This window comes from Phocoena phocoena, chromosome 6 (assembly GCF_963924675.1).
Source record: "Phocoena phocoena chromosome 6, mPhoPho1.1, whole genome shotgun sequence".
Classification (NCBI taxonomy): Eukaryota; Metazoa; Chordata; class Mammalia; order Artiodactyla; family Phocoenidae; genus Phocoena; species Phocoena phocoena.
In genome coordinates, this window is record NC_089224.1 from 52,905,995 (window position 1) to 52,933,760 (window position 27,766).

General features: G+C 34.8%; 1 protein-coding gene across 7 annotated transcripts in view; it reads left to right on the top strand.

The window, feature by feature from the left end:
- The window catches only part of MPDZ (multiple PDZ domain crumbs cell polarity complex component), a 131,645-nt gene that overhangs the window by 10,646 nt on the left and 93,233 nt on the right, over positions 1-27,766 (top strand). For all 7 annotated transcript variants that reach the window (XM_065878953.1, XM_065878955.1, XM_065878958.1 and 4 more), the window contains exons 3-9: positions 13,304-13,513; positions 14,002-14,141; positions 15,173-15,386; positions 18,051-18,179; positions 19,780-19,989; positions 22,582-22,696; positions 23,050-23,138. In XM_065878953.1, the coding sequence (XP_065735025.1) occupies positions 13,304-13,513; positions 14,002-14,141; positions 15,173-15,386; positions 18,051-18,179; positions 19,780-19,989; positions 22,582-22,696; positions 23,050-23,138 (1,107 nt within the window). The remainder of the gene's footprint in view (positions 1-13,303; positions 13,514-14,001; positions 14,142-15,172; positions 15,387-18,050; positions 18,180-19,779; positions 19,990-22,581; positions 22,697-23,049; positions 23,139-27,766) is intronic.

The window sequence follows — 27,766 nt, forward strand, 5'->3', positions numbered from 1 at the left end:
ATTCTGTAAATTTTTTTCCCTTGGAAATTTTGTTAAGAAAGCACAGAAGTGTTGAGATTTAAATAAAGGAAAGACATTCTGCAAATACACATCAACACACATGCCTAGACTAGTGGTGTATATGCTGTGCGCCACTCGCCATTTGTTCTTAAGCGTAAACAGGAGTTGTAGAATTCATTTGTTTGGACGTTTGTTTGGAGTCCATTTACTACTTTTGGGATAAAATCCATGCCATGTTCACCTTTGAATACCTTGTCCCTAACATGACACTTTGCTCAAACTCAATAAGTGATTGCTTAATTAATGAGTATGTGAATGTTGTTGAATATTTACAAGTTTTGTGCATTAATAACTTTCCTTGCTAGAGAACGAGTTTTTAACATAAATAAACTAGCCAAATAACTGAAGTTACTTTGAAGACACCTCATTTTTCTCGTAGGAACCATTTTGAAAAAGATGTGTCACTCATCATTCATCATCATCATAGCAGTTAACATGTATGGAATTCCTGCTGTGTGCCAGGAGCTATTCCACGTAGATTTTACCTGTTTCATCATTATAACAATACTGTAAAGCACAGGATAATATTTTCCTCATTTTGCAGCTGGGGAAACGGAGGCACAGAGAGGTTAAGTGGGGGAGTGAGTTAGTATCTGAATGCAGGCACGCTGACTCCAGAGCCCAGGTCTTAATCATAGAGCTCTGTTGTCTTTTGTTTCACTGTCCTAAACAGTATAATGAACATAATTTAAGGATTTCCTGGTGATCTAGAGGCCTTCGTTTTGATGATCTGATCTCAGGTGCTGGCAGTATTGTAGTGTTGTCTTGTTTGGAGACAGACACAATCCAGATTTGTATTCTGGCACTGATATTTATAAGTAAATGATCTTAAGCCAGAGTTGATTTCTTAAAATGAAAAAATATATATTTATCTTGACTGAGCCCCTTTTTTTCCCTCCTTTAGTTGTAAAATGGGAACTAAATAACATGGATTTTAAAACTAAGGCATAAGCCCAGTGCTTACCAGGCATTCAATAAATATCAGTTCTCTGCTTATTGCTTCCTCCTCCTATTGAGATTTTATGTTCTAAGGCAGCAACTCTCAGTTTGGCCTCATGACCCCATTACATTGTTAAAAATTACCAAGCACCTCAAAGAGCTTCTGTTTTTGTGGTTTTATCCACCAGTATTTATCAGGTTAGAAATTAAAATTGAGAACTATTGTAAATATTTACTTATTAAAAACAGTAATAAACCGATTACCTTTAAAAATTAGAAGAGTGGCATTGTTTTATATTTTTGCACATCTCTTTAACGTGGCTCAGTAGAAGACAGTGGATTCTCATGTCTCCTGCCTTTGATCTGTTTGCATTTTTTGTTTTAGTTGATGTATATGAGAAAATCAGGCCTCATGCAAGTATCAGTATGTAGCTGGAAAAGGGGAGGGGTATATATAGCTTTTTCAGATGGTTGTGGATATCCTCCTTCAACAGGACACCAAAACTCTTGGTAGTTTCTTAAAGGTTAGTTACAACGTGGAATCTGAAACCAGAACAGTGAACATTTTGTACTCTGTTACAGTAAAATCTGTCTCGTGCTTTGAATTTTTACTTTTATTATCCATGCAGAATTTTATATTATATTGGTCATCTGGAAAATTTGAAAAATAGAAAAATTACATTCCACATTTCACTATATAGTATCAGAAAGTTACACTTGGCTAATATTGCTTCTGATCTTATCAATGGAGTCTTTAAATTATGGAAAAGTGTCAAGCTCAGGAAGGCAGATGCAAATTTTTCAAAATTCTCATTTTTACTTGAAAGCTCAAATTTTACTACTGGCAACAATTACTGTCAGTTGTTTTCCTTGAAGTGACAAGCATACTTTGTTTATTTTTGAGAAATTGTCTGCCATATACCGAAGCCTGTATAATCATTTTTGGTTTTAAGTCATTTTTTTCAAGTAATATGGTGCCCATGAAAAAAATAGCATAGTTTTAGTTTGCAACTCAAACAGTAGTGCTTCTCTTCTGACAATTGTATTTTTTTGTATAGCAGAAGTACTTTATACTTACTTACCATTTTTAACAGAGTATTAAAAGGATGTGCGTGTAAGAGTCAATATCGAATAAAATTAATAATTTTTACTACTTCATCAAGAACGTTTTTATTTGATTCAAAGGTGGGGAAATAGACTTGTTCTTGCTGAGAGGAGCTGAAAATAATTTGTTGCCTTTTCTTTCACAGTCTACCACAGACACCGCTTTAATTACCATCCCATCACCTAGAGCCCAATGTCTCGGACATTTCAGGTGCTGAATAAGTATTTGAATGAACTAAAGATAGGTCTCATAGAAAATGTAAAATTATGCTTGTTTCATCTGAACCCCCCACCCCGCCCTTATAACTTGCTGTTGCATTTTGTATCTTGTTTAGCTCAGGAACTGTGAGCTACTTTATGTCCAAAATAGTCTGGTCACATTAAGCTAATATGCTTTGAACATGCAACTCAATTTCTTTAATTAGCTTTAAAAATAAGGATCATTAAATCAAGAGTGCCACCATCAATTACTGTGCAAGGGGGTTTGCCTGTTCAATAATGCATCAGAGTTGTGCTCTACTCAGTATTTCACTGAATGATTTATGAAAAAAGAGGCGTCTCTTGGTTCCAAACTTGAAATGGAGCTCTATTATGTATAAGATTTTTTTTCCTGTTATTGCTACCATTTTAGGTGCTGTATTTCATTGAATACTCTCAGCATCCTATCCGTCTTTGCATTTCATATTTGGGATCAGTTCCAGAGAGTGTTTTACAGCATTTTTGTAAATTCACAAGAAAATAAGCACTTTCCTTGCTCTACAAGAAGAAAAGACAAGGTGCAGATTAAAAAAAAAAAAAAAAAGTCTGCATTTCTATGAGGTGCACCTGTTATGGCAGATTCCCCAGAGAGTGCCTTGCTTCTTATTTTTCCATTATGTTGAGGGAGTAACAAACAAACAAAAAATTGGGAAAGTGAACTAGCAAAATATGTTTATAAATTTGTTTAAAATCTACCAAAACTAGGGTTGCAAAAGCAGTGGTCATTTTTCTTGTTTAATTCAAGATAATGCATATTTTAGCTTTTAAGTGATAGAAATACAGTATTCATCAAATGTACGTAAGCATTTGGGTTGTTGTATTCTCATTGCTATACTCTGAATTCAGAATAAGTCAAAATAACGGACCACAAATTAGGTTTGGACAATCTATACAGAAATGCTTTGGGAAATTCAGTTTGATCCTAAGCAGTCATTTTTGTAGACAATAATACAAGTACTTCTGGAAAGATTGATGTTAGCCATGAAAATAGAGCTAATAATGTTAACTTCCTTTTCAGTTAACAACACAGAAGGGATAGCTAAAACCTAAGAAGTTAATATTTCAGTATTTTGTAGCAGTTTTTGTTAAGTGAATCTACGTATTTGAAAAGTTTTCTATTGGATTAAGCTTAAGTGCATAAACCACATGCATATGATCAAAATATTAAGATGTTGATCTTGCTGAGTATGTTTGGAATTACATTAATTTTAAAGAATAGGTATTATTATTGAAAAAAGATGAAAAACAATTTATAATTAAAAAAACTTAGAGTTATATCAGCCTTGTACCAGGGTGGGTCAAACTACTTTAGTGTAAAAGTGTAAGACAGAGTAAAGATTATTTTTTTCTTCTAATTTGGTGTGCAATTAAATGATACAAGCTTTAAAAATGTATAATCTTTAAGGAAGAAAGATCTAGGTGCGCTACAGAGGTCAAAACACATTTGTTGAGGATTCATCTTGACTTGAGCACTTGTTAAAAGATTTATTCTGGCAATGGGAATTAGCCAGTTGAATCCGTATCAAGCCTGTGGAGGGTAATCTATCACAGTAATAGACTAAGCTTCATCTTCAGATATCCACTTCTTTATTTTCCTTCACTTCAGGTGAATGCTGGGTAATTGAACTTTAATCAGTTTCTGTCAGAGAAGGTTTAGCTTGATACATAGAGGCTATTCCTACTACCTCTTTCTTTAAGAGAAGTGTATGTGTATATCATTCATTGGAGTACCCCAGGTTCTCTGCTCTGATTGTATCACTTACTTTGTAAACTTTAAAAAATTTTGAGAAAAAAACATACAATCAAGTGAAGATTATATGGCTCAAGGATTTTTTACAAATTGAATGTACACATAACCTTCCCCATAAATCAAGGTATAGAAGGTTACCAGCACTCCATAATAATCTGTGTCCCCTCAGTCAGTCCTAACTACCCCAAAGGAATCACTATTTTTTCCAGCCTATTTGAGTTATAGTTGACATAGAATATTGTGTAAGTTTAAGATGTACAACGTGATATTTGAAATATTTGCTACCCTTATTTACCAGAGTAAGGCTAGTTAATACATCTGTCCCTTCACATAATTAACCCTTTATGTGTGTGTTAGGTGAAGACTTTTTAAAATCTATTCTCTTAGCAGCTTTCAAGTATATAATACAATATTGTTAACTGTCGTCACCATGCTGTCCATTAGATACCTGGAATTTTTTCATCTTATAACTGGAAGTTTGTATCCTTTAACCAGCATCTCCCCATTTCTCCCAGCCCCTGGCAGCCACCAATCTACTCTTAGTTTCTGTGAGTTTGGCTTTTTTAGATGCCACATATAAGTCAGATCATACACTATTTTGACTTTCATCCCATAGATAAGTATTTGAATTTTATATAATGCAATCTGAGTATATATGCTTTTCTGCCTGGCTTCTTTGTCTTCGCTTTGTGTCTGTGAGATTCTTTTTGGTTGTTGTATGTAGCTGTCGTTCTTTTCATTTTTTGTTGCATGAATATATTTTTCCTTTTTTTGTTGACTATAATTTTGTGGGTTTTCCCCAGTTTTTGGCTGTATTATAAATAAAATTGCCATGAATGTTCTAGCATGTCTTTTGATGTTCACAGTTGTGCATTTCTCTTGGATATTTACTTTAGAGTGAAATTTCTGGGTCTTAAGGTATATATTCAGCATTTGTAGATTCTGCCCAACTGTTTCCCAAAGCAGTTGTAGGTCTGTGCTCTCACTGTAATGTATGAAAATTCTTGTTGTCCACATCATCGCTTATACTTGGTACTGCCAGCTTTAATTTTCTTTCCCCCTCCCCCCCCAATTTTAGCCACTCTAGCGGTACTTGTAGTATCACATTATTGTTTTAATTTGCATTTTCCTGACGACTGATGATGTTGAGTACCTTTTCATATGCTTGTTGGTTATTTGGATATCCTCCTTTGTGGAGTTTCTGTTTAAGTTTTTTGCACACTTTTCTATTGTTTTGTCAGTCCTTTTCTCATTGACTGACAAAGGTTTTTTATATATTCTGAATACAGTTTTTTTGTTGGGCATATGTATTACAGTTGTCTTTTTCTGCTTTGTGTTTTGCTTTTTGACTCCCATAATTGTATCTTTTGGTGACCAGAAAATTTTTAAAAATTTATAATAAAGTCCAATTTCTGAAACATTCCTGGTGTTTTATCTATTTTATTAATCCTTTTTCTTCCAAAAGTCCAACTTTTGGCTTTCTTTATTGTATTTAAAAAATTTTTTCCTCAATTCTGGTCTAACCTATGTTATTTTCTTCCTTTTTTCAGATTTGGTATAGTGTTTTATTTTAGCTTTTTGATACAGATGCTCAGCTCATTGATTTATTAATCTTTCATCTTTTTCTTTTTTTTTTTTTTTGCGGTATGCGGGCCTCTCACTGTTGTGGCGTCTCCCGTTGCGGAGCACAGGCTCCGGACGCGCAGGCTCAGCGGCCATGGCTCACGGGCCCAGCCGCTCCATGGCATGTGGGATCTTCCCAGACCAGGGCATGAACCCGTGTCCCCTGCATCGACAGGCGGACTCTCAACCACTGTGCCACCAGGGAAGCCCCATCTTTTTCTAATATATCCATTTAAGTCTATGAATTTCTTTCTAAGCATTGCTTTTGCTGCATCCCACAATTTTGGTATGTTGTATCTTCATCATCATTTAATTCAAAATGTTTAAATTTTAATATAATTGCTTTCACCCATGGTTTATTTGGAAATGTATTGCTTGATTGACTAACATATTTTAGCTTTCTTGTTACCTTTCTGTTATTGATTTTGAGCTTAATTTACTGTAATCAGAGGTCATCTATTCTTTGGGATTTGTTGACACTTGCTTTTTGAACTACCTATAGTCTATTTAGATAAATATTTCCTTTGTATTTGGAAAGAATTCAGCATCCAGCAGTTGTTGAGTGCAATGTTCTATATTTGTCAATTAGGTCAACTTTATTTAGAATGTTGTTCAGATCTTCTATATCCTTATTGATTTTTTTTCATTCTGTCAGTTACTGAGAGAGATTTGTTATAAACTCTAATTATGATTGTGGATTTGCCTATTTCTTATTTGGATTCTGAGTCCTTTTTGCCCTACCTGTTTTTTTTTTCCTTAAAGATTTATTATTTATTTATTTGTTTGTTTGGCTGCACTGGGTCTTAGTTGTGGCACACGGGCTCTTCGTTGTGGTGTGCGGGCCTCCCTCTAGTTGTGTCACGCAGGCTTCTCTCTAGCTGTGGCATGTGGGTTTTCCTCTTCTCTAGTTGTGGTGCGCAGGCTTCAGGGTGCGTGGGCACTGTAGTTGTGACCTGCAGGTTCCAGAGCGTCTGGGCTCCGTAGTTTGCAGCACCTGAGCTCTATTTCAGGCATGAGAGCTCAGTAGTTGTGGCGCACAGGCTTAGTTGCCCTGCAGCATGATATGGGATCTTAGTTCCCTGAGCAGGTATCAAACCCGCGTCCCCTGCATTGTCAGGTGGATTCTTTACCCCTGGACCACCAGGGAAGTCCCTGCCCTACCTGTTTTGAGACTATCTTTTTAGATTACTGTTTTTTCTTTCTGTTGAACTGACCCTTTATGAATTGTCCCTTTTTATCTTCAGTGATGCTTCTTAAAATCTACTTGTCTGATATTAGTTTAGCTGTATCAGGCTTCTTTTGGTTAATGTAAGTGTTGTGTATCTTTTTTCCATCTTTCTACTTTCATCTTTTCTGTATCTCTTTTTTTATCATTAATCTGTGTCTTTGGTAAACAGTATACATTTGGATTTTACTGTGTTATCCAATCTGACAATTTCAGTCTTTGAGTATTTAACCCCTTCATATTTAATGTAATTATTGATAAATTTAAATTTGACATTTTTGTTTTCTTATTCTTTTTTGCCTTTTTTGTATTAGTTGACTTTTTAATATTATCTTTTTCTTCTATTAGCATGTTATTTATACTTCATTTTTTTATTCTTTTATTGGTCACCCTAAAGATTACAGTCAGTATCCTTAACCTATTTGAATTAACGTAAAAAAATTATTTTGAATTAAGTATAGATTCACAGGAAGTTTTCAATATAGTATATGTATAGTCCTATGTATATTTCACCAAGTTTCCTCCAATGGTTATATCTTAATTATAGTAAAATATCATACCACAAAACTGATACTGGTACAATGTGTGTTAATTTTTTCAATTTGTGTCATTTTTTCCCACTTGTATAGATTTGTGTAACTACCACCACCATCTAAATACTGATCTATTCACCACCACAAAGACCTCCCTTCTGCTACCCCTTTATATTCATATCCAACCCCCTACTCCACACCATTCCTAACCCTGGCACCCTTTTCCATCTCTATAATTTAATCAATTCAAGACTCTTATAAAAATATAATCATAATGTATGTGACAGTTTGAGATTGTTTTTTTTCACTCAGCATAATCCCTCCAAGTTTCTGTGTATCTTAATATTTTGTTCCTTCTCGTTGTTAAGTATTATTCTGGGTATGGATGTACTTACTGGGGGACATTTTGTTGGTTTCCACTTTTTAACTCTTATAGGTGAAGCTGCTATGAGCAATTATGTACATGTTTTTGTGTGGACATATGTTTTCATTTCTCTATAATAAGTGCCCAGGAGTGCAATTGCTGGGTCATATGGCAAATATGCACTGAGGGTTTTTTTTCAGAAACAGCCAAACTGTTTTCCGGAGGGGCTCTCCTGTTCTGCATTCCTACCAGCAGTGTATGAGCGTTCCGTTTTCTCCACATCCTCACCAGCATGTGCTGTTGTTTAGTTATCCTGTTAGGTATATAGTGATATCTTTCTGTGCTTATAATTTGCATTTCTCTAACAGATAAGATGCTGAACACCTTTATCATCTTATTTGCCATCCATGTATCCTCTTTGGTGAAATGTCTCTTTGTGTCTTTTGTTCATTTTTTAATTGGATTTTTTGGATTCCTGAGTTTTGAATTTTCTTTATATATTCTAGGTATGAGTCCTTCATCAGATATATATATCCTTAACTTATATGATTCTACTTTAATTAGTACTTTCACTACTTCCTGGAAAATTCAAGGAACTTAATACCTTTCACCCCATTTACCCTACTCCTATATTTTGTGTAATTATTCACGTAGTTTAATTTGACATGAATTTAAAACTTCAGAACTTTTCGATTATGTGTTGTAAGCAATTTCTGTTGATTTACTCACATTTTTAAACCCTTTTTTGTGCTCTTCAGTTTTTTTCTGCATTAGGGAAATCATCAGGGATCATTTTCTTTTTGCATAAGAATTTATTTTGGTATTTCTTTTGTACAAAACTGAGACAATACTTTGTGTGTTGAGTATGTATGTGGGGGGTTGTTCTGAAAATGTCAGGTTGTCAGTTCTTTTAATTTTTAAGTTCTCTTCTGTCTTTCAGTGATTCACTTGAGAAGTCAGATGTCACCTTTATTCTTTGAATATAAGGTCTGTTTTTGCTCTGGTGGCTTTTAAGATCTTCCCTCTGTCTTGGCTTTCAGCTGCTTTACCGATGTGCTATCATAGACAGCCTGGAGGCTGGACACCAATAATCCCTACTTTCTGGTATTTGTGCTCTTGTGTGATACCTTCTTGAGTATGGGCTGGCATTACTGATTTAGTTCTAATGAATAGAATATGGCAAAAGTGATGGTTTCCTTTGGATCTTTTAGGTTTTTTTTTAAACAGCTTTTTATGCAAATTTTCCAATGATCTCAGTGGAAGGGTTATTCTGATACAGTTATTTCCACAGGGTGAGCTTAATTGTACATAGAACTAAAGAGAATTTTTGTATTCTTGGGATGGTCTTATAGAAGAGGCAGCTCTCTTAGTACACGTCCAGATAAGTTGTTTGCTACGTAAAAAGATGCTGTCCTTTTCTCCTGTAGTGCATATTGACTGATGCCCGGAGCACTAAACACTTGTTCAGTCAGATATTTTCTTGTCTCTTTGCTTTTGTAAGTGTATATTTATTAAAAAGTCATTTTAGAGCTAGTTGTGCAAGTCATAATATTTTTATATTTGTGTGGCTTTGTTATGTAGTATAAAAGTTAGGACAAAAGATATTTTTCTGTGAAAAGCTATTTAAATTCATTTTAAAGACTACACAGTTGAATTGATAAAACAATTGTTGGTGAGTTGGTTGTGTTAGAGGAAACTGTGAAACACTGAAGAAAAATATCCTAAAAATCTGGAAGGTTCCTATCCTGAAATTATTTCCCAAGTGTCCAGATTCTTGCTTCACCTTGTAAAGAGGCTGAATTTGAAAAAAAAGTCCATATTATATGAATGTGGTTTATATAAGAAAGAGGGTGGAACCTCCCATATATCAAGATATTTGTGAATATGTATGTGTGTTTTAAGTTAAAATAACGTGCTTAAGTTGTATATTTGTCCTTTGTTATGATTTTTGCTTTATCTGACCTTTTAGTGTAAGTGGACCTTTTGCTGGTTCTGACTACATCTTATAATAGAGCTCCTCCTGTCCTTCTAAATACTGAGACGGTGTTCCATATTACCCTTTCACAAAGAATTTGGTAACTTTTTAATTGAATACCTTACATAGTTTTTATTAATTTACGTTTTAGTGTTAGCACTAATTAGAATCCATAAATTAATACATGTTTATTTACTAAGAACATAAAAGACCTTTTTAGACTGAAATAGCCAGAAGCTAAACAGAGAACAGAAAATTATGTGGTGACTCTTGCTCATTTACTAGCAACTTCCATAAATTATACAGATTGTTTACCTGTATGTAAAAATCAACAGATAGTTGTGTTCTCTTCTGTTTATTTTATATTCTATAAACCAAGATGGGAGTCAAGTTATTTTTATTAAACATTTATACTGTGTCTGTTATGAACAGACCTATCATGGCAAAGAAGATTCATTCTTGTTCTTCAAAGAGATTATAGTTCAGAAAGCCATTTTAATAAAGCTATGGCAGAATCACAAGGTGCCTTTGTGCTATGGGTATAAATTTTCAAAGTTAAAAACAAGCCTTTTGTATAACGGTATAATTAAATTTTAGTTTTTACTTATGTGATCTCTTTGCTTTTACATTTATGTAGACCTCAGTGGCTGGGAGGAGATAGGAGGAGTCATTGTCATTTGTTAACCTTTAACAAATTTGTGGAAGACAATTGATATTCAATATCATATAGCTTTATATGCATATATAACTTTACTCTTGGAATGCCTTCACACCTTGTCTTGCATAGTGTCAGAGCTTCTGTTTCACCAGTTAACTTCACACAGACAGACTCTTTGTGCTTATAATGTGATTTGTTCATCCTAGCTCACTGTAGCAAAACTCCAAATATTTTTTCCCTATGCAAACATACCATCGGCATTAGGTCCTGGTGTGTGGGATCCTCAGCCTGTCACAGATTTCATGATGCCATCTGCTTCAACCTGAACAGTGTATCTTCTGCTGGCAGATTTTATTGAAGTTGCCATGCTCAGGTTTAAAAAAAAATCAGGTTTGGCATAAGAAGCTTACTTTTGAAAAAATAATAATTGATCCTGCCTGCTGTAGATTTTAAAATAAGCATTTGAAAGGATTCCCAAAAGCCTCTTCCTCAAATACCTTGATCTCTTTTACATCTGTGGTTGTAGATAGCCAATAAAATGGTGAATTACTGGTAACTTTGGTAAGTTACTGAGTTTCCTGTTTTATTTTTTAAGACAGGTAACAAGCTTAGGCATGGATTGGTGACATAAATTGTGAAATATTTTGATTGCTTCTGTCAGTGGAAGACATTTACTAATGTCTCATTTCCAGAAATGATTGTTTGCTATGTGTATAATACGAAGATGATAGTAGCACCATGATGAAAAAATCTAGGTCATAATCTACTTACTAGGTGTGTGACTTTGTGTAATTTTGTCATCTGTAAAATGGTAATAGTGATTCTTGGAGGGTCATTGGGCAGATTAGATCAGAGTGGTTCCTTAAAAATGGATAAACATTTATTCTGTAGATGGATATTGAATGCCACCTCCGTGCAAGACACTCTCCTAGAGGATGAGGATATAATAGAGAATAAAATAGTCGCATTCCTCCACTGGAGAATTCTACATTCTAGTCTGTCTCTGCAGATTGGGATGGAAGCTCCATGACAGCAGGGTGCATGCCAGGCAATAATAAGCACCATGAAGAAAAACAGGGCAGTGTCAGCTCATGGAGCGTAATGGTGGGACGCAGTCTTAGTTAGGGTTGTCAGGGAGGCCTTCTCTGAGATGATGTTGAGTGCACTTGGATGAACAAAAAATGTAAGCACGTAGATACTTGGGGGAAGGACGTACTTGGCTGCTAGAGAGAGCAGCTTGGCAGTTGGAGGAACAGTAAAGTGGTTAGTATAGCTGGAGCTTTGTGAGTGAAGGACAGAGTGCTGGGAGATGAGCTTAGAGAGTGATCCAAAAGTGTCATTGCTATAACTTTTCTTACGATTAATTGTAAATTAAAAGTTACATTCCAGATACCCTATAGAAATACAAAATTAGGATTGACTCTTTGCACTGTTTTAATAATTGCTTACCTTTAATGTAATATTTATTATTTATATTTATTATTATTTAATATTACTCTATTAATGTCAGTATGATTTTATATAAGATACTCTATAAATATAATAAATATTTATTATTATTAGATTATTTAGCTCTGTATAACAGGCACATACAAGTAATTATAGAATATTTTGTTGTTGTTTATTAGTAACATTGTACCTGGAGTTAACCATACTGTGAGGTTTGAGGGCATAGTCCTCCAGACTGGCAGCTCTGCCCTAGACTTGTGCCACCAACAGCAAAGAGTTAAGCTCCAAATACAAAGTTGGAAGGAAGAGTCCACACAAGACCATCCTCACTTCTGATTCCAACTGCACATCCAGGAGGTTCCCCAAACCATGCTCAAGTTCAGTAATTCATTAGAAGGACCTATAGAACCTATTGAAAGCTGTTAAGACTCATGGTTATGGTCTTTTATAGGGAAAGGGTACAGGTCGAAAGTTAACCTAAGAAAGAGACGCATAGCACCGAGTCTGAGAGGATTCCAGATGTGAAGCTTCCATTTTCCTAAGGAAGTGTTCCCTTCCCAAACTCGATGTGTGACAGTATGCATGGAGTATTGCCAACCCAAGAAGCTCACCTGAGCTTGGTGTTCAGAGTGTTTATTGGGACATCAATTCATAGGCATGATTGATTGCCCATGTGAGATGACTTAGTTTAAGAATTTGAGAGGATATCATGTGGCCTTGGGGCCCACCATGAATAACAGAGACACTTCTGTCATCTGGGAAATTCCAAGGGTTTAGAAGTTACTTCCTGTGCGGTAAGGACAAAGGCCAGGCTTCTTTCTGGGAAAGACCAAATTCTTTACTGCATAGGTTGTTATAAAAATTCAAGCAATATGGTAAGTTAATGGCCTTCTGGAATCCCATCTCTTGGGGACAACTAGTGTTCTGTTGGTGGTTTGGTATATATTCTTCCAGATGTTTAATACACATGTAAACATTTTTTGAGTGTACATTGAATTGTACTATACTTACTGTTATTGTTCAAAAACTAGGCTTTTTCACTTAAAAACATATGTATGGATGTGTTTTTGTGTGTGTTTTAATGAGTACCTTGAAGTTGAACACTGCTTCTTTTCACTTAATTAGTTTTTAAAACTTTTTCCACCTAAAAAATAGTGCTGTGTTGAACATCCTTGCATTTACATCTCTGTGTATTTTTCTAATTTTTCTCCTTGAAATAAATTTCTTGAAATAAGAGTTGCAGAATAAAAGGGTATGGACATTTTGAAATTTCATAGGTACTTCATTATTACCTCTCTTGGGATGATTCCTATGAAATAGTTCATGGAATGACAAAGTTGTTAATAGTCTCCATATTACTCTTAGGTAAACATTGCAACTCCCACAATTTCCAATGTTGAATGTGCCCACATTCCACATCTCAGCCCAGCTGTAATTCCTACTCTGCAAAATGAATCATTTTTATTATCTCCAAATAATGGGAATCTGGAAGTTCTTACAGGATTGGGTACTGCACACATCAATGGGAAACCTGCTTGTGATGAATTTGATCAACTGATCAAAAATATGGCCCAGGTAAGAGCATTTCTTCCTGATAGTTAATGATAGAATATATAATAATATCTTAAGAATGTAATCAAATCCTGGATAATTAGAAGAATACTTATATATATTTACATTATGTAAGTTAAATATATACATTAAATATATATCAAGTATATTTAAAATATATATTATATTCTTATTTATGAAGACAGTTTTTAATATCTGAAAAAATTGGAATGACAAAGATGTAGAATTTATGTGGGTTTAGGTGATTCTGAGATTTTTCTGTTCCTTTTTTTAATTATCATATTTTAAATTGAGCATTATATGCTATGTTTCAGAAATATTCTTCAGGATAAATAAATGTCTCATTCTAGGTGATGAGTGATAAAGTTTATCTTAGAAAAAAATATTTTTAATTTCTTTTTTTTTAAAGAACAGATTAATGCCACTAATAAGATGATTGCAAGTACAGTGATTTGCATTTAATTATATTTCTTGCTTTTTTTCCTGAACAGGGTCGCCAAATAGAAGTTTTTGAGCTCCTCAAACCTTCATGTGGAGGCCTTGGGTTCAGTGTTGTGGGACTGAGGAGTGAAAATCGGGGAGAACTGGGGATATTTGTGCAGGAGATCCAGGAGGGCAGTGTGGCCCACAGGTGAGACTGTCACTGTGTCTTTTCTGTTTTTGTTTTTGGGTTTTTTTGTGGTACATGGGCCTCTCACTGTTGTGGCTTCTCCTGTTGCGGAGCACAGGCTCCGTACTCACAGGCTCAGCGGCCATGGCTCACGGGCCCAGCCGCTCCGCGGCATGTGGGATCTTCCCAGACCGGGACACGAACCCGTGTCCCCTGCATCGGCAGGCAGACTCTCAACCACTGCGCCACCAGGGAAGCCCCTCTTTTCTGTTTTTGATGCCACATTCAGAAGGTACTGCTCACCTTGGGAGAATTTCAAGGAACAAAAATGAATAAAAACAGACAAAAAACTGAATACAATCTGTTATTAATTAGTTTTTAAAGATCATTAAATTCTTAACATTGCTACGATAAAAAGAAAGTCCTTTGAAAGGAGAATTACTTTTAAATTTAGTCATAACTTAATCATTTTTTAGTAAGGAAAGAAAAATTTGACTAGGGCAGTACTCTCATTGCTATTAAATGGGCTCTTTTTGATCAGATTTTAAAATTACTTTATAGAAAAGTATACAAATGGCCTATGATAATTTGAGCTATATTTTATTAATATACTCAAAGCAACAAGTAAATATATACATCTTTGCTTTCATTTGTAGAGGATAGGAACATCTAAAATACAATGTATAGGTTGAGTGGGTAGCTGAAAAGAAGGTGCTTTTAACTGGGAGAGGTTGATTAGGGGTAGGTCAGCTGGAGCCAAAGCATATATATTTTCCCTTCCATTTTTGTTTTGACATAATTGACATACAGCAGTATGTAAGTTTAAGGTGTACAGCATAATGATTGGGCACAATAGTTTAGTAAACACCATCTCATATACATACTAAATTAAAGAAATAGAAAAAATATTTTTAGAAGTGCAGCTGCAGGAAAAAGCTTTCATAGTGTGGACATTAGAAAATAGAATTAAAAATAACCTGAAAATGCATGCCAAAGAAGCTGTCATTTTTTTGAGAGCTGTTAGTTATTTTTTACCCCTTTTTGATTCTTAGAGATGGAAGATTGAAGGAAACTGATCAGATCCTTGCTATTAACGGACAGGCACTTGATCAGACAATTACACATCAGCAGGCCATCAGCATCCTGCAGAAAGCCAAAGATACTGTCAAGCTGGTTATTGCCAGAGGCTCATTGCCTCAGCTCATCAGCCCCATAGTTTCCCGTTCTCCATCTGCGGCCAGCACAATTTCGGCTCACTCTAATCCGGTGAGTAGATCAGATTTTCAGGAGGAAAAGAACGTATTTTTCTAGTTCGTTAAGGTTTTGTATGGGTTCACACTTCCTGTAGATTCTTTTTGTACTTCTTGGGTTTTTCCCTTTTTGTTGCATCTCTCTGTGGCCTGGAATATTTTTAATGTAATTATGATTAAGTTTATGGCTTCTAAAAACATTTTTTTTAATTTAATTTTATTTTATTTATACAGCAGGTTCTTATTAGTTATCTATTTTATACATATTAGTGTATACATGTCAATCATAATCTCCCAATTCATCCCACCACCACGACCCCCCCACCCCATGCTTTCCCCCTTGGTGTCCATACGTATGTTCTCTCCATCTGTGTCTCTATTTCTGCCTTGCAAACCAGTTCATCTGTACCATTTTTCTAGATTCCACATATATGCATTAATATACGATATTTGTTCTTCTCTTTCTGACTTACTTCACTCTGTATGACAGTCCCTAGGTCCATCCTTGCCTCTACCAATGACCCAATTTCATTCCTTTTAATGGCTGAGTTATATTCCATTATATGTACGTACCACATCTTCTTTATCCATTCGTCTGTCAGTGGGTATTTAGGTTGCTTCCATGTCCTGGCTATTGTAAATAGTGCTGCAGTGAACATTGGGGTGCATGTGTCTTTTTGAATTATGGTTTTCTCTGGGTATATGCCCAGTAGTGGGATTGCTGGGTCATATGGTAATTCTATTTTTAGTTTTTTAAGGAACCTCCATACTGTTCTCCACAGTGGTTGTATCAATTAACACTCCCACCAACAGTGCAGGAGGGTTCCCTTTTCTCCACACCCTCTCCAGCATTTGTTGTTTGTAAATTTTCTGATATGCCCATTCTGACCGGTGTGAGGTGATACCTCATTGTGGTTTTGATTTGCATTTCTCTAATAATTAGTGATGTTGAGCAGCTTTTCATGTGCTTCTTGGCCATCTGTATGTCTTTGGAGAAATGTCTATTTAGGTCTTCTGCCCATTTTTGGATTGGGTTGTTTGTTTTTTTAATACTGAGCTGCATGAGCTGTTTATATGTTTTGGAGATTAATCCTTTGTCTGTTGATTCATTTGCAGATATTTTCTCCCATTCTGAGGGTCTTTTCATCTTGTTTATAGTTTCCTTTGCTGTGCAAAAGCTTTTAAGTTTCATTATGTTCCATTTGTTTATTTTGTTTTTATTTCCATTACTCTAGGAGGTGGGTCAAAAAGGATCTTGCTGTGATTTATGTCAAAGCGTGTTCTCCCTATGTTTTCCTCTAAGGGTTTTATAGTATCCGGTTTTACATTTAGGTCTTTAATCCATTTTGAGTTTATTTTTGTGTATGGTGTTAGGGAGAGTTCTAATTTCATTCTTTTACATGTAGCTGTCCAGTTTTCCCAGCACCACTTACTGAAGAGACTGTCTTTTCTCCATTGTATATCCTTGACTCCTTTGTCATAGATTAGTTGACGATAGGTGTGTTCCATTGATGTATATTTCTGTTTTTGTGCCAGTACCATATTGTCTTGATTATTATGGTAGCTTTGTATTATAGTCTGAAGTCAGGGAGTCTGATTCCTCCAGCTCCATTTTTTTCCCTCAATATTGCTTTGGCTATTCGGAGTCTTTTGTGTCTCCATACAAAAGTTAAGAGTTTTTGTTCTCGTTCTGTAAAAGATGCCATTGGTAATTTGATAGGGATTTCATTGAATCTGTAGATTACTTTGTGTAGTATAGTCATTTTCACAATATTGATTCTTCCAATCCAAGAACGTGGTATATCTCTCCATCTGTTTGTGTCATCTTTGATTTCTTTCATCAGTGTCTTATAGTTTTCTGAGCACAGGTCTTTTACTACCTCCTTAGGTAGGTTTATTCCTAGTATTTTATTCTTTTTGTTGCAGTGGTGAATGGGATTGTTACCTTTCTTTATTGTAGCCTTTTTACTTGACATCATTCCTTAAAAAAAAAAAAAAAAAAAAATTAGTCCCTTAAAAAAGTTTACTCTAGGGACTTACCTGGCGGTCCACTGGTTAAGACTTCGCACTTCCACTGCCAAGGGCCCGAGTTCGATCCCTGGTCCAGGAACTGAGATCCCTCGTGCCGTGCTGTGCAGCCAAAAAATAAATTAAAAAAAAAAACAAAAAACAATCTTATTGATCTTATCAGAGTATAAGCTGTTTAAAAAAAAGAAAAAAGGAAAAAAAAAACAGTTGACTCTATTGGTAAGCAAATAAAATCTTGATCTTGCTTTGTAAAATCACTGACAGCTGTCAGTGGCTTTAAGAGGTCACTTTGTTTGGAATCTCGTGCAATAGGGTTTATGCAGAAGAAGTTCTTAACAGCTAACAGTCTTTCCTTGATCATCCTTTTTTTTTAAGTTCTACAAAGGATCTTGCAAATCTCTCTTTACCTGGTTAAATGCAGTCACTATAATGATGTATTGATTATTTCAAGAATGGTTATATCAATAGCAGTAACAACATGTTGAAAGAGAAGTGTACTAAATAAAAGGGACTCTGTTAAAACTCATTATTATGTCTGCACTTAGTTATTTAATACTAATCACAAAATAATATTCATAGAGATCTCAACTGTAATAACAATTTTAGATTTTCGTAAAATGTTTTCAAATTCATATGGGGGCTTTGCTTTCAGGTTCACTGGCAGCACGTGGAGACTATTGAATTGGTAAATGATGGCTCTGGTCTGGGATTTGGCATTGTAGGAGGAAAAGCAACTGGCGTGATCGTGAAAACCATCCTGCCTGGAGGAGTAGCTGATCAGGTAAGCTACTCCAGCAGATTTTTTATGTTTTATCAAAAATACACCTTCATCTTTTACATTTCTGTTAGAAGAGACTTTGGCTTTAGACAGTGTCAGAATCTTCTCTTTCGCTGGGCTTGTATATAAAATGTTTTTCTTAGACCTGGGGAGAAATACATTTCAAGAGAGACCTTGATTTTCAGTTACAGTTACGGACAGTGATCTTAAGCCTCTTTAGAATCACAGACTAAAGCCCAGGTTGTGGTTTTGATCATTGTAGAGGTATATATCCTTTATTTTATGATTGTAAATCACGTTTATGAGCCTACTTATCTGTTTTATAGCTACAAGGTATTATGGAAAAAAGAATACTTCATTATTGAAGGGGGAAAAATAAGATTCATCTTGTCCCTTTAGTGATGGGTCACTGGTGTCATCTTTGTATATGAAGTACAGCCTGTTTTTATCTCTTAGAGTAGTTTATTAAAGCATTGCCATTTATGCTATGTAAAGTTGTTGGAGCATATGTGAGAAAATTGTAAAGTTACTAATTATGATTTACATTTTAATTTGACAAGTTCTAGTGTCTCTTTTGCATTGGTTATAATGTTTTATATATAAAGCTGTTTGCTTTTGCATGTGTATTTGAACTTAAGTCACGTGCATCAAGTATTTTTCATATTGGTAAATGAAAGGCAGATTTATGGGCAGCCTTATCAATAGAGATAACCTTATCAATTATTGAGAGTAGCTCAATAGTATGTGTGTTTTCTTCCTTTTAAACATTAGCCAGTATCATGCAGCATCCGGTGAAATTTCTCTAATTGACAGGCTTGTGGTAAATCAGCTTTACCTTGTGCATAGAGCTGCACTGTCTAATACTGTAGGTACTGGCCACATATCACTTTTTAAATTCAAATTTGAATTAATTAAAATGAAATAAAATTACCACCCCAGTTCCTCCATTAGACGAGCTATATTTCAAGTGCTCTAGAGCAATATGTTGCTTGCAGCTTCCATATTGGACAATGCAGAACATTTCATCACTGCAGAAAGTTCTAGTGGACAGTGCCTGTATGGAGGCTTACCAGATGGCTGTTCACTTCCCTGGTTTATCTGAATTTAAGTCTCATAAATATTTCATCTGCAAATGAGTTTTTTAGGGATGCAAGTTTTTGAAATGGCAATGCAGAAAATTGTGGTATTAACTCAGTGTTTTTTTGTGGTTGATACTGTATTTTGAGTTATATATATTTGTGAAGTGAGTTATACTTCATCTTTCCTTAGTGGCATTTTCTGTTTATTGTATCCCTCAAAAAATTCACAGAAAGACTAGTGCTTTCTTGCATCGAGTGGGTAGAAATCAAATTGAAAAGCTCATATCAACTATTGATTTAAAGAATATTTATGAATTTCATTTACTTATATCACATTTAATGAAGTTAGCATGCTTCAAAAGACAGTTAACATTACAACCACATGTTTAATGTACCATGATTGGTAATTCATGTAATAGCTCTTTTTTTGTTATTACTCTCGTTCCCTCTAAATGAGGGATTTCTCTGATGAAGTTAATAATAATAACAACAACAATCTGATTAATCAATCCCTTTTTATTCAGCATGGGCGATTATGCAGCGGAGACCACATTCTAAAGATTGGTGACACAGATCTAGCAGGAATGAGCAGTGAGCAAGTAGCCCAGGTCCTCAGACAGTGTGGAAATAGAGTCAAATTGATGATTGCAAGAGGTGCCATGGAAGAACCAACGGTGCCCACCTCTTTGGGCATCACGCTTTCCTCATCCCCATCTTCTACACCAGAGATGCGGGTAAGGAGATAAAAGCAGTTAATGGGAAAGTCATAGACTGTAGCACTTAGATGACAGTGGTGTTTATTTAGAAACTAGACTTATTAATGTCAGTGTATTAGTGCTAAAGAATGAAACAAAATTCAAATGTAATGATGTTTCAGCACTAATAATAGTTTATTAAATAGGAATAATGTCTAACAGGTGAAAGATAGATTGCTTAAAAATTCTAGATTACTGTTTTTGATTTTTCTCTAAACACATTTATGAGGAAAATGTTTTGAATTTTGGATATATTTTAAAGAATTATTTGCTACTAATACCTAAAACATTTAATTCTATCTATTTCTTGCTTAGAAGAGTTTCTGTAAGGTGGGCTGTAAGTTCCAATCATTCCCTTTCAACACCTTGCTTCTTAGTGTCTTTTTGTGGGCAAGGTGGATAAATAAAGCTTACTAAAACCTTTCATTGTTGTTTTCAGGTATGTCATATAATTGTTATCAGATTTGTAATAAGTTGCTATTCTTGACCCAGTTATATAATTTTTTTTAGAGAAAAGTTATGCTTTCGGGGTTGTGACAAAAGCTTCATTCATAGGCAGAGCATTCCATCTTTGTTCTTAACTTGATATGATAAAAGCTAGAATGTTTCAAAATTATTATAATGTGATGGTTATCTCAAATAGTCAGGTCACAAGATGATAGTGGATTAAATATCAACAAAATAATTTTATCCAGAAATTTCTTAAATATTTAAGAAGAGAATTATGACCAGTTTCTGTATGAGCTTTATAGCAAATGCAAGTTCTACATTCCTTTCTTATAGATCTAAAAACAGTTATTTTCTAAACAGTTGCTACAAATTCTTTCTTTTAATATTCTAACCTCCTCCACAAGCCCTTTAAAACTTTATTAGAACACTTGAAATTTCCATGATTCTGTTGTTTTTAGGATTGAGTTTCGTTGCTATTTTTTGCAGGGAGAAAGAAGTAAAGAAAGAAAGCCTGTTTATGAAAGTATTTAAATGGCATTCTTTTGTGGTAAACAAAACATTTTATTCAGCAATATATAAATGAATGCAATACCAAAAACCACTTGATGTAATTGAAAGCTTAGAAAAATATCTATTCTGTGCATATCATCATTTGTGAAGCTTGTGCCCCTTTTAAAACCATTCGATAGTCAAATTGCCACCCTCTAAAATAGCACTTGCATAAGTCTTATTAAAAATAGAAGACACATTTGTTTCAATTGAAGCAGATTTCATCCTGTCATTTTCTTGTAATTATCTAAACTTTAAACTTTTGCTAAGTTTGCACAGATAATTATGTGCAATGAAAAAAATAAAACTTTACTATAAAATTATATCTCATTTAGGTGACTTACCAGTGAGGTACAGAGTGTGCTTAAAGAAAATCAGAAACCATTACCAGCTCGCCCCAACCTGCATGTCCATTCGAACCAAAGACTTCATTCTTTTGTGATCTTCCTAGGGTTCTCTGTGGAATCTGCTGACACCACACTAGTATATAATGCCAGCAACTTATTGATGACTTACTGTGCTAGTTCACTCATGCTTTATTCAGGGAGCCTTGCCCTTCAGTCCAATACATAATAACAAGTCTACATATTAGAGAAATCTGCTTTCAGGTACCACTCCAGGAATGAAGGAAATCATGTGTAAAGGCATTCTTTCCTTCTAAAAAGCTTTTTGTATTAAAGTTTGAATTTATAAAGCAAATACAAGGACAGTTTTAATTAGCTGTTTGATACGTTTCACTGGCTTTCAAAATAATCATCAGTCTATTAATAGTATATCTGGAGGATAGATTCACATTCATGGTGTTCGAATCAGCTTTCAACTTAAGGTAGTAATAACGGCATGTCTTGAGTGGGCATTATGGCCCCTACATTCTATAGGAGGAATTAACATACTGTGCAGCTTTTAAGAGCAGGGGTTCTGCAACCAGCTTATCTACATTTGAATTCTGCCTCTACTAGATTGCTCTTTGTCCTTGGAAAAGTTTGTGTTCCTCAGTTTCACCAGAGAAAAATTGATAGTAATTGTATCTACCTCATAGGCTTATTCTACGGAGTAAATGAATTGAGACATGACAGGTGTCTGTTATATAGAAACTGCTCAATAATTGTTAGCTGGACTTGTTCTTATTCCTGATAGACAGTTGAGCAGAGTGATGCTTAGAAAAAATCAGTGGCAAAGCTAGATTTGAACTTGCTGATGTGGATTCAAAGTATGAGTTATTTTAACTGTATTACATCCTAACTTCTTCAAAAATGAAGATGAGCCATCCCTGAAAATAGAATTTGTTAATAAGAAACTGTTAAATTTTTAACATTTTGCACGCACAGACAATTATATATTTCTCTGATGGGGGTGTTCAGCTTTACTCTTGACATTCCTTTTGAGTAAAAATGTGATACTCAGTCCAAGTTGTCAAGATTGAAGGAGTAATCCCTACTCTATAATTTTCTAGCTGAGTTCTCTAACACCCAATTACATCATATTATTTCTAAAGATTGTGGCTTAAAAAAGATTATCTTGTTTGTTTACATGTTTATTTATGTGTATATTTATTTATCAATTTTATTTTAGGTTGATGCTTCTACTCAGAAAAGTGAAGAAAATGAGACATTTGATGTAGAACTCACTAAAAATGTCCAGGGATTAGGAATTACCATTGCTGGTTACATTGGAGATAAAAAATTAGGTAGTTTTTAAACATTAATATTCTATTTCTTTCATCTTGGCAATTGCCTCTAATGTCTTTGTCTTATGAAATATTGAATCAACATAATGTATTTTCAGATTGTCATAAACTGATGGAAATCTTCCTTAGGAATAATTTAGTGCAGGCGACTCTGATATTTTATTTCAGACAAAACCATTGTCTTTTTCTGTAGCGTAAGTTTCTACTAGTGGTTTTCTTTGTGTGGTTGGTTGATTTATATCTGTGCAGAATTAGGATTTTATATTTGCAGAATGGAGGATGGGTATTGTTTGAGTGTGCTTTGTAAATAGTAAAGCAAAACAAAGCAAAAACAAACCTATTTCTAATCTTAGAACCTTCAGGAATCTTTGTAAAGAGCATTACAAAGAGCAGTGCTGTTGAACATGATGGAAGAATCCAAATTGGAGACCAAATTATAGCAGTAAGTACACATTTAATAACAGCTTTGTTAATTTTCATGGTTGAGAGATGCATTCTCCTAGTTCATGCAGTTTTGAGATCTACAGGTAGCTCTATACTAATTGAAGCTTGCTTTGGTGGTTTGAGCTGTCATCACAATTAATCATTATTTTGTGGAAGTCAGAGCATTGGATAGAAGCTTTATTGATACCTTTTCTAAAGGTGGGACACTTTCTTGACTAACTGCTAATACATCTGCTTTCTGGTTTTAATGACTTTGGTACATTAATAATCATACTTGTATTTTAGCTGCAGATGCTCCAAAACTAAAGACCAGACATTATCACTTGTAGTGTACTTGAATCTGAGATTGGGTTGTATGCATTTTTTTACATCAGCTTCAGAATGACACTATTTTTGTTGGCACCATGACCAGGGCTCCTTTTAGCTGTAAGACTATAAAGGAATAAAAGAAATAAAGCCAGATCCTCTTGATTAGATCAAGCTCATAATTGTATCCTAGTAACATTAGTATGTTTTGACCACATAGCTGTTCAAGGTAGTATAAAAAGAATCCAACTTTCAGTTCAGTGTTCAGTGGAAACTGGACTACCCTAACTACTTCTCAGAACATGAATCCCAGAGACCCTGCATCAAGGGCTTTCTGGTTAAATAAGTTTAGGAAAAACTGCCTGTGATATCATTTCTTAGGGGTCCACAATGCACATTGAAAAATCAAAACCTGAGAAGTTTCCCAGTAAAGAAACTTGTTTAACTCTTTTACTTCAGAGGTTCCTAAACTTTTGTAATCATGTTCTTTCTTCCCTCAAACATATATTATATTCTTTGGAGTACATTTTGGGGAATGCTGATTTATCTTAATATATATTTGTTTATGTGTAATGAAGTCTCTGTTTTCCCCTTGGGATCTTAATAGTAGTTAAGATAGAAGAGTCCTTGTTCACTGCAGCATTATTCACAAGAGCTAAGATGAGTAAGTGACCCAGAGGTCCATCTGCAGATGAATGGATAAACAAAATGTGGTATATACATACAATAAAATATTATTTAGTCTTATAAAGAAGGAAATTCTGTCACATTCTACAACAAAACCTTGAGAACATTATGCTAAGTGAAATAAGCCAGGCAGAAAAAGTCATAGCAACAGAAAGTAGAACAGTTTTTGTGAGGGGCTGGTTAGAGGGGGAAATGGGGAGAAGTTGTTCAATGGGTATAGTTTCAGTTTTGCAAGATGAAAATGTTCTGGAGATGTATTGTATGACAACATGAATATACTTAACACTACTGAACTATATACTTAAAAATGGATAAGAGTAAATTTTATGTTTTGTGTTTTCTTTCACATTTAACAGAAAGATAGAGATGTCCTTTATCAGTCTCTGCTCTTTGCTTCTACATTGCAACTCTGTGACTTTTCTTGACCTTTGTTCTGTAAAACTCCTAACTACACCTGTTTACCTCTTGAAATCTGCTCTAAAGACCAAGTTGTGCATGCCACCTCAGCTGCTCATTTCCTGGAAAAGAGCTTTCCCATTGTATCTCTATTTTAACATACAATGAAAATTAACTACTTTCCTTTTTTTTTTATTTTGGAGGAAAAGGAGAGGGAGAGAGTGAATATATACATATTCTAAATCCATATCTGATAAAGAATTAAAAATTGAATACATAGCTAATGTACTTGCCCCCCAGACTATATATTTGAATCTAATAGAAAGCTTTTTTAAAAACCAGCATTCTTGAGATATAACTCACAGAACATACAATTTGCCCATTTAAAGTGTATGATTCAGAAGCTTTTAGTATCTTTACAGTTGTGCGTTCATGATCACAATCAATTTTAGAACATTTTCATTAACCTTTAACAGAAACCCATCCCATTAGCAGTTACTCCCTAATTCCTCCATCCTCCCAGCCCTACACAACTACCAATCTACTTCCTATCTCAATAGATTTGCCTATTCTGGACATTTCATGTAAATGGAATCATTCAATAGGCGGTCCTTTGTGATTTGCTTCTTTTGCTTAGCATAATGTTTTCACGGTTCATCTATGTTGTAGCATGTATCAATTCTTAATTTCTTTTTATAGCTGAATAATATGCCATTGTAGAGACATACTACATTTTATTTATCCATTCATTAGTTGATGGACATTTGAGTTGTTTCCACTTTTTGGCTATTACAGACAATGCCGCTGTGAACATTCATGTACAGACTTTTGTGTGGAGGTATGTTTTCATTTCTCGTGGGTGTATACTTAGGAGTGGAAATGCTGGATCATATAACTCCATGTTTAACCATTTAGCAAGAGGCAAGATTCCTTAACCTACAAAATTGGGATAAAGACACTTCCCTTGTATGATTTTTAGGAAAACCAAATGAGTTATTTATTTAAAATACATAGTATGCATGGCACATAAGTACAGTTTAATTAAGCAGATATTTATTAAGGGTCTGAAATGATTATACATTTAAGTCTCACAAAAGTTTCCTTTCAAGCTTGTCATTGTTTTCATTCTTATATAAGTGGAATCTCAAATATAATTTCACTTAGGCAAGATCAGTGCTAAAGGAAATTTTTGACTCAAAAGCGGAAGCACCCTTCTTCTGAAGTATTTTCTCGCTTTCAATAAAATCACTATCTTTGCTGTCATCAGTGTTATGGTTTTTAAATTTTAGCAACATTCTCTTCAAAGTTGGAAGCACCTCGACTTTTAAGGAACATGATGCAGTACTTTTGATCATGCATTAATTTTGTGCAAAATACCATCATCTTGTGGGCTTTTGAGATACGGGTAGGAAAGTTCTTCACACTAGTTCCTTTTCACAACTGCTGTATTTGATTTTTTTTAAATTTTGTCCTAGCAGCAGCTATTTGAAACTATGTTTTTATTTTGTAATTGTTGAGACGGTGAGAAGATTAAGAAATTATTTCCTACTATTTTGAGGATGTATTATTTTGAAACATTAAACTCTTTTGTTATAAGATTCCTGTTTTACGAATTGTGCTCTGTTGGCCCCTAGAGTTTCACTGTAGACATTACGGGGCGGGGAATAGAGACTGTTTTTTTCCACATTATATATTGGTATTCTATATAGGAATTATTAAATAAAAGAACTATTTTTTTTTAAAGTTGACCAACCTTGTCATTAGATAAAATCATATACTCATTTTTTTAGATTGGTATACAGAGATCCTTGATAAAAGCAGTATAGAATTAACGTCTGATTTTAAAAAAATACTAAACAAGCATATATTGTTAAATAAGGAAAGGTATCAAGTGTTGCCTTTGGTATTCTGTGACTTTGTTAATAGTCCCAAGTTTTGTATGTGTGTGTAGATATAGGCCATGTTGGAGGAGGCTTGGCCAGCTAGATTGAGTGTGCTAAGGAGCTGGGCTTTTCCATTTGTTCTAACTAGGATTTCCCCCCTTACTAATTGCACCTGTTAATTGTGGTATCTGCACTGCACATTTTGAGGATGTTGGATCTCTCCTTGAGATAGCACATAGGCAGTTTACTGCCATTGCACCTAGTTCCACAGCACTTTTGTCTCTGGGACAGTTGGGTCTGAAGCCACCTCTTAACTCTCTTCCTGTGATATTGAGGGATCAGAGATGGCCTGAGCCCTGATTTAGGTTTTGGTGACCTTGTCTCATATGTATGATGGGTGTAATTATGTTGATCAGAAACTGCTCCCATAGGGCTTGGGGTTTTCATGTTTATTAATCACTTCTTCACTTTATTAATAATAATACCAGTTTCTGAGCATCTTTCCAGTACAGAGTGCCATGTGCTGTAATTTTGAGAAAGTGGGTACCATTATTCTCATATTACAGATGAAGATACTGAGAAATTTGAACCAAAGTCTGGGTTTAAAAGTCTGTGGTTATTCCATTGTAGCAATTTCTTCTGTGTTAGTACCTACCATCTCTGACATTTGTGTAAGGAAAAAAAGGGAAAAATGTGTTTTTTTTCCTTTACATAATGAACTTTATTGCTACTAAGTAGAAAAAATCATATACGTTCGATTTTTCTTAGTGAAACTGCATTTAAAAATTGAGCCATAAAGGGCTTCCCTGGTGGCGCAGTGGTTGAGAGTCCGCCTGCCGATGCAGGGGACACGGGTTCGTGCCCCGGTCCGGGAGGATCCCACATGCCGTGGAGCGGCTGGGCCTGTGAGCCATGGCCGCTGAGCCCATGCGTCCGGAGCCTGCGCGTCCGGAGCCTGTGCTCCGCAACGGGAGAGGCCACGGCAGTGAGAGGCCCGCGTACCGCAAAAAAAAAAAAAAAGCCATAAAAATCTATTGTAGATGAAAACTTACAGCCTAAGTTCTGTGCATTGTAAGAATTTTTATGGCACCTCAGAGTTGAGATTTTTCTCCTTTACTACCCTGAGAGTAAATAACATGTTTATTTCTCTTAGATTAATTTTTGTCTTTGAAGTCTAAAGAATATAAAATTTGAACATGGCTTAAAAAAACCCTTCTCATAGAAACCACTCTTAATAGTTTGTGATTTAAAATTTCAGAAAATTTCCATGTATCTATATTTTAGAGGATCATATTAGTGTATACCTTTTTAGTGTTTATTTTACTTAGAAATATACCTGAGAGGTAGTCATATT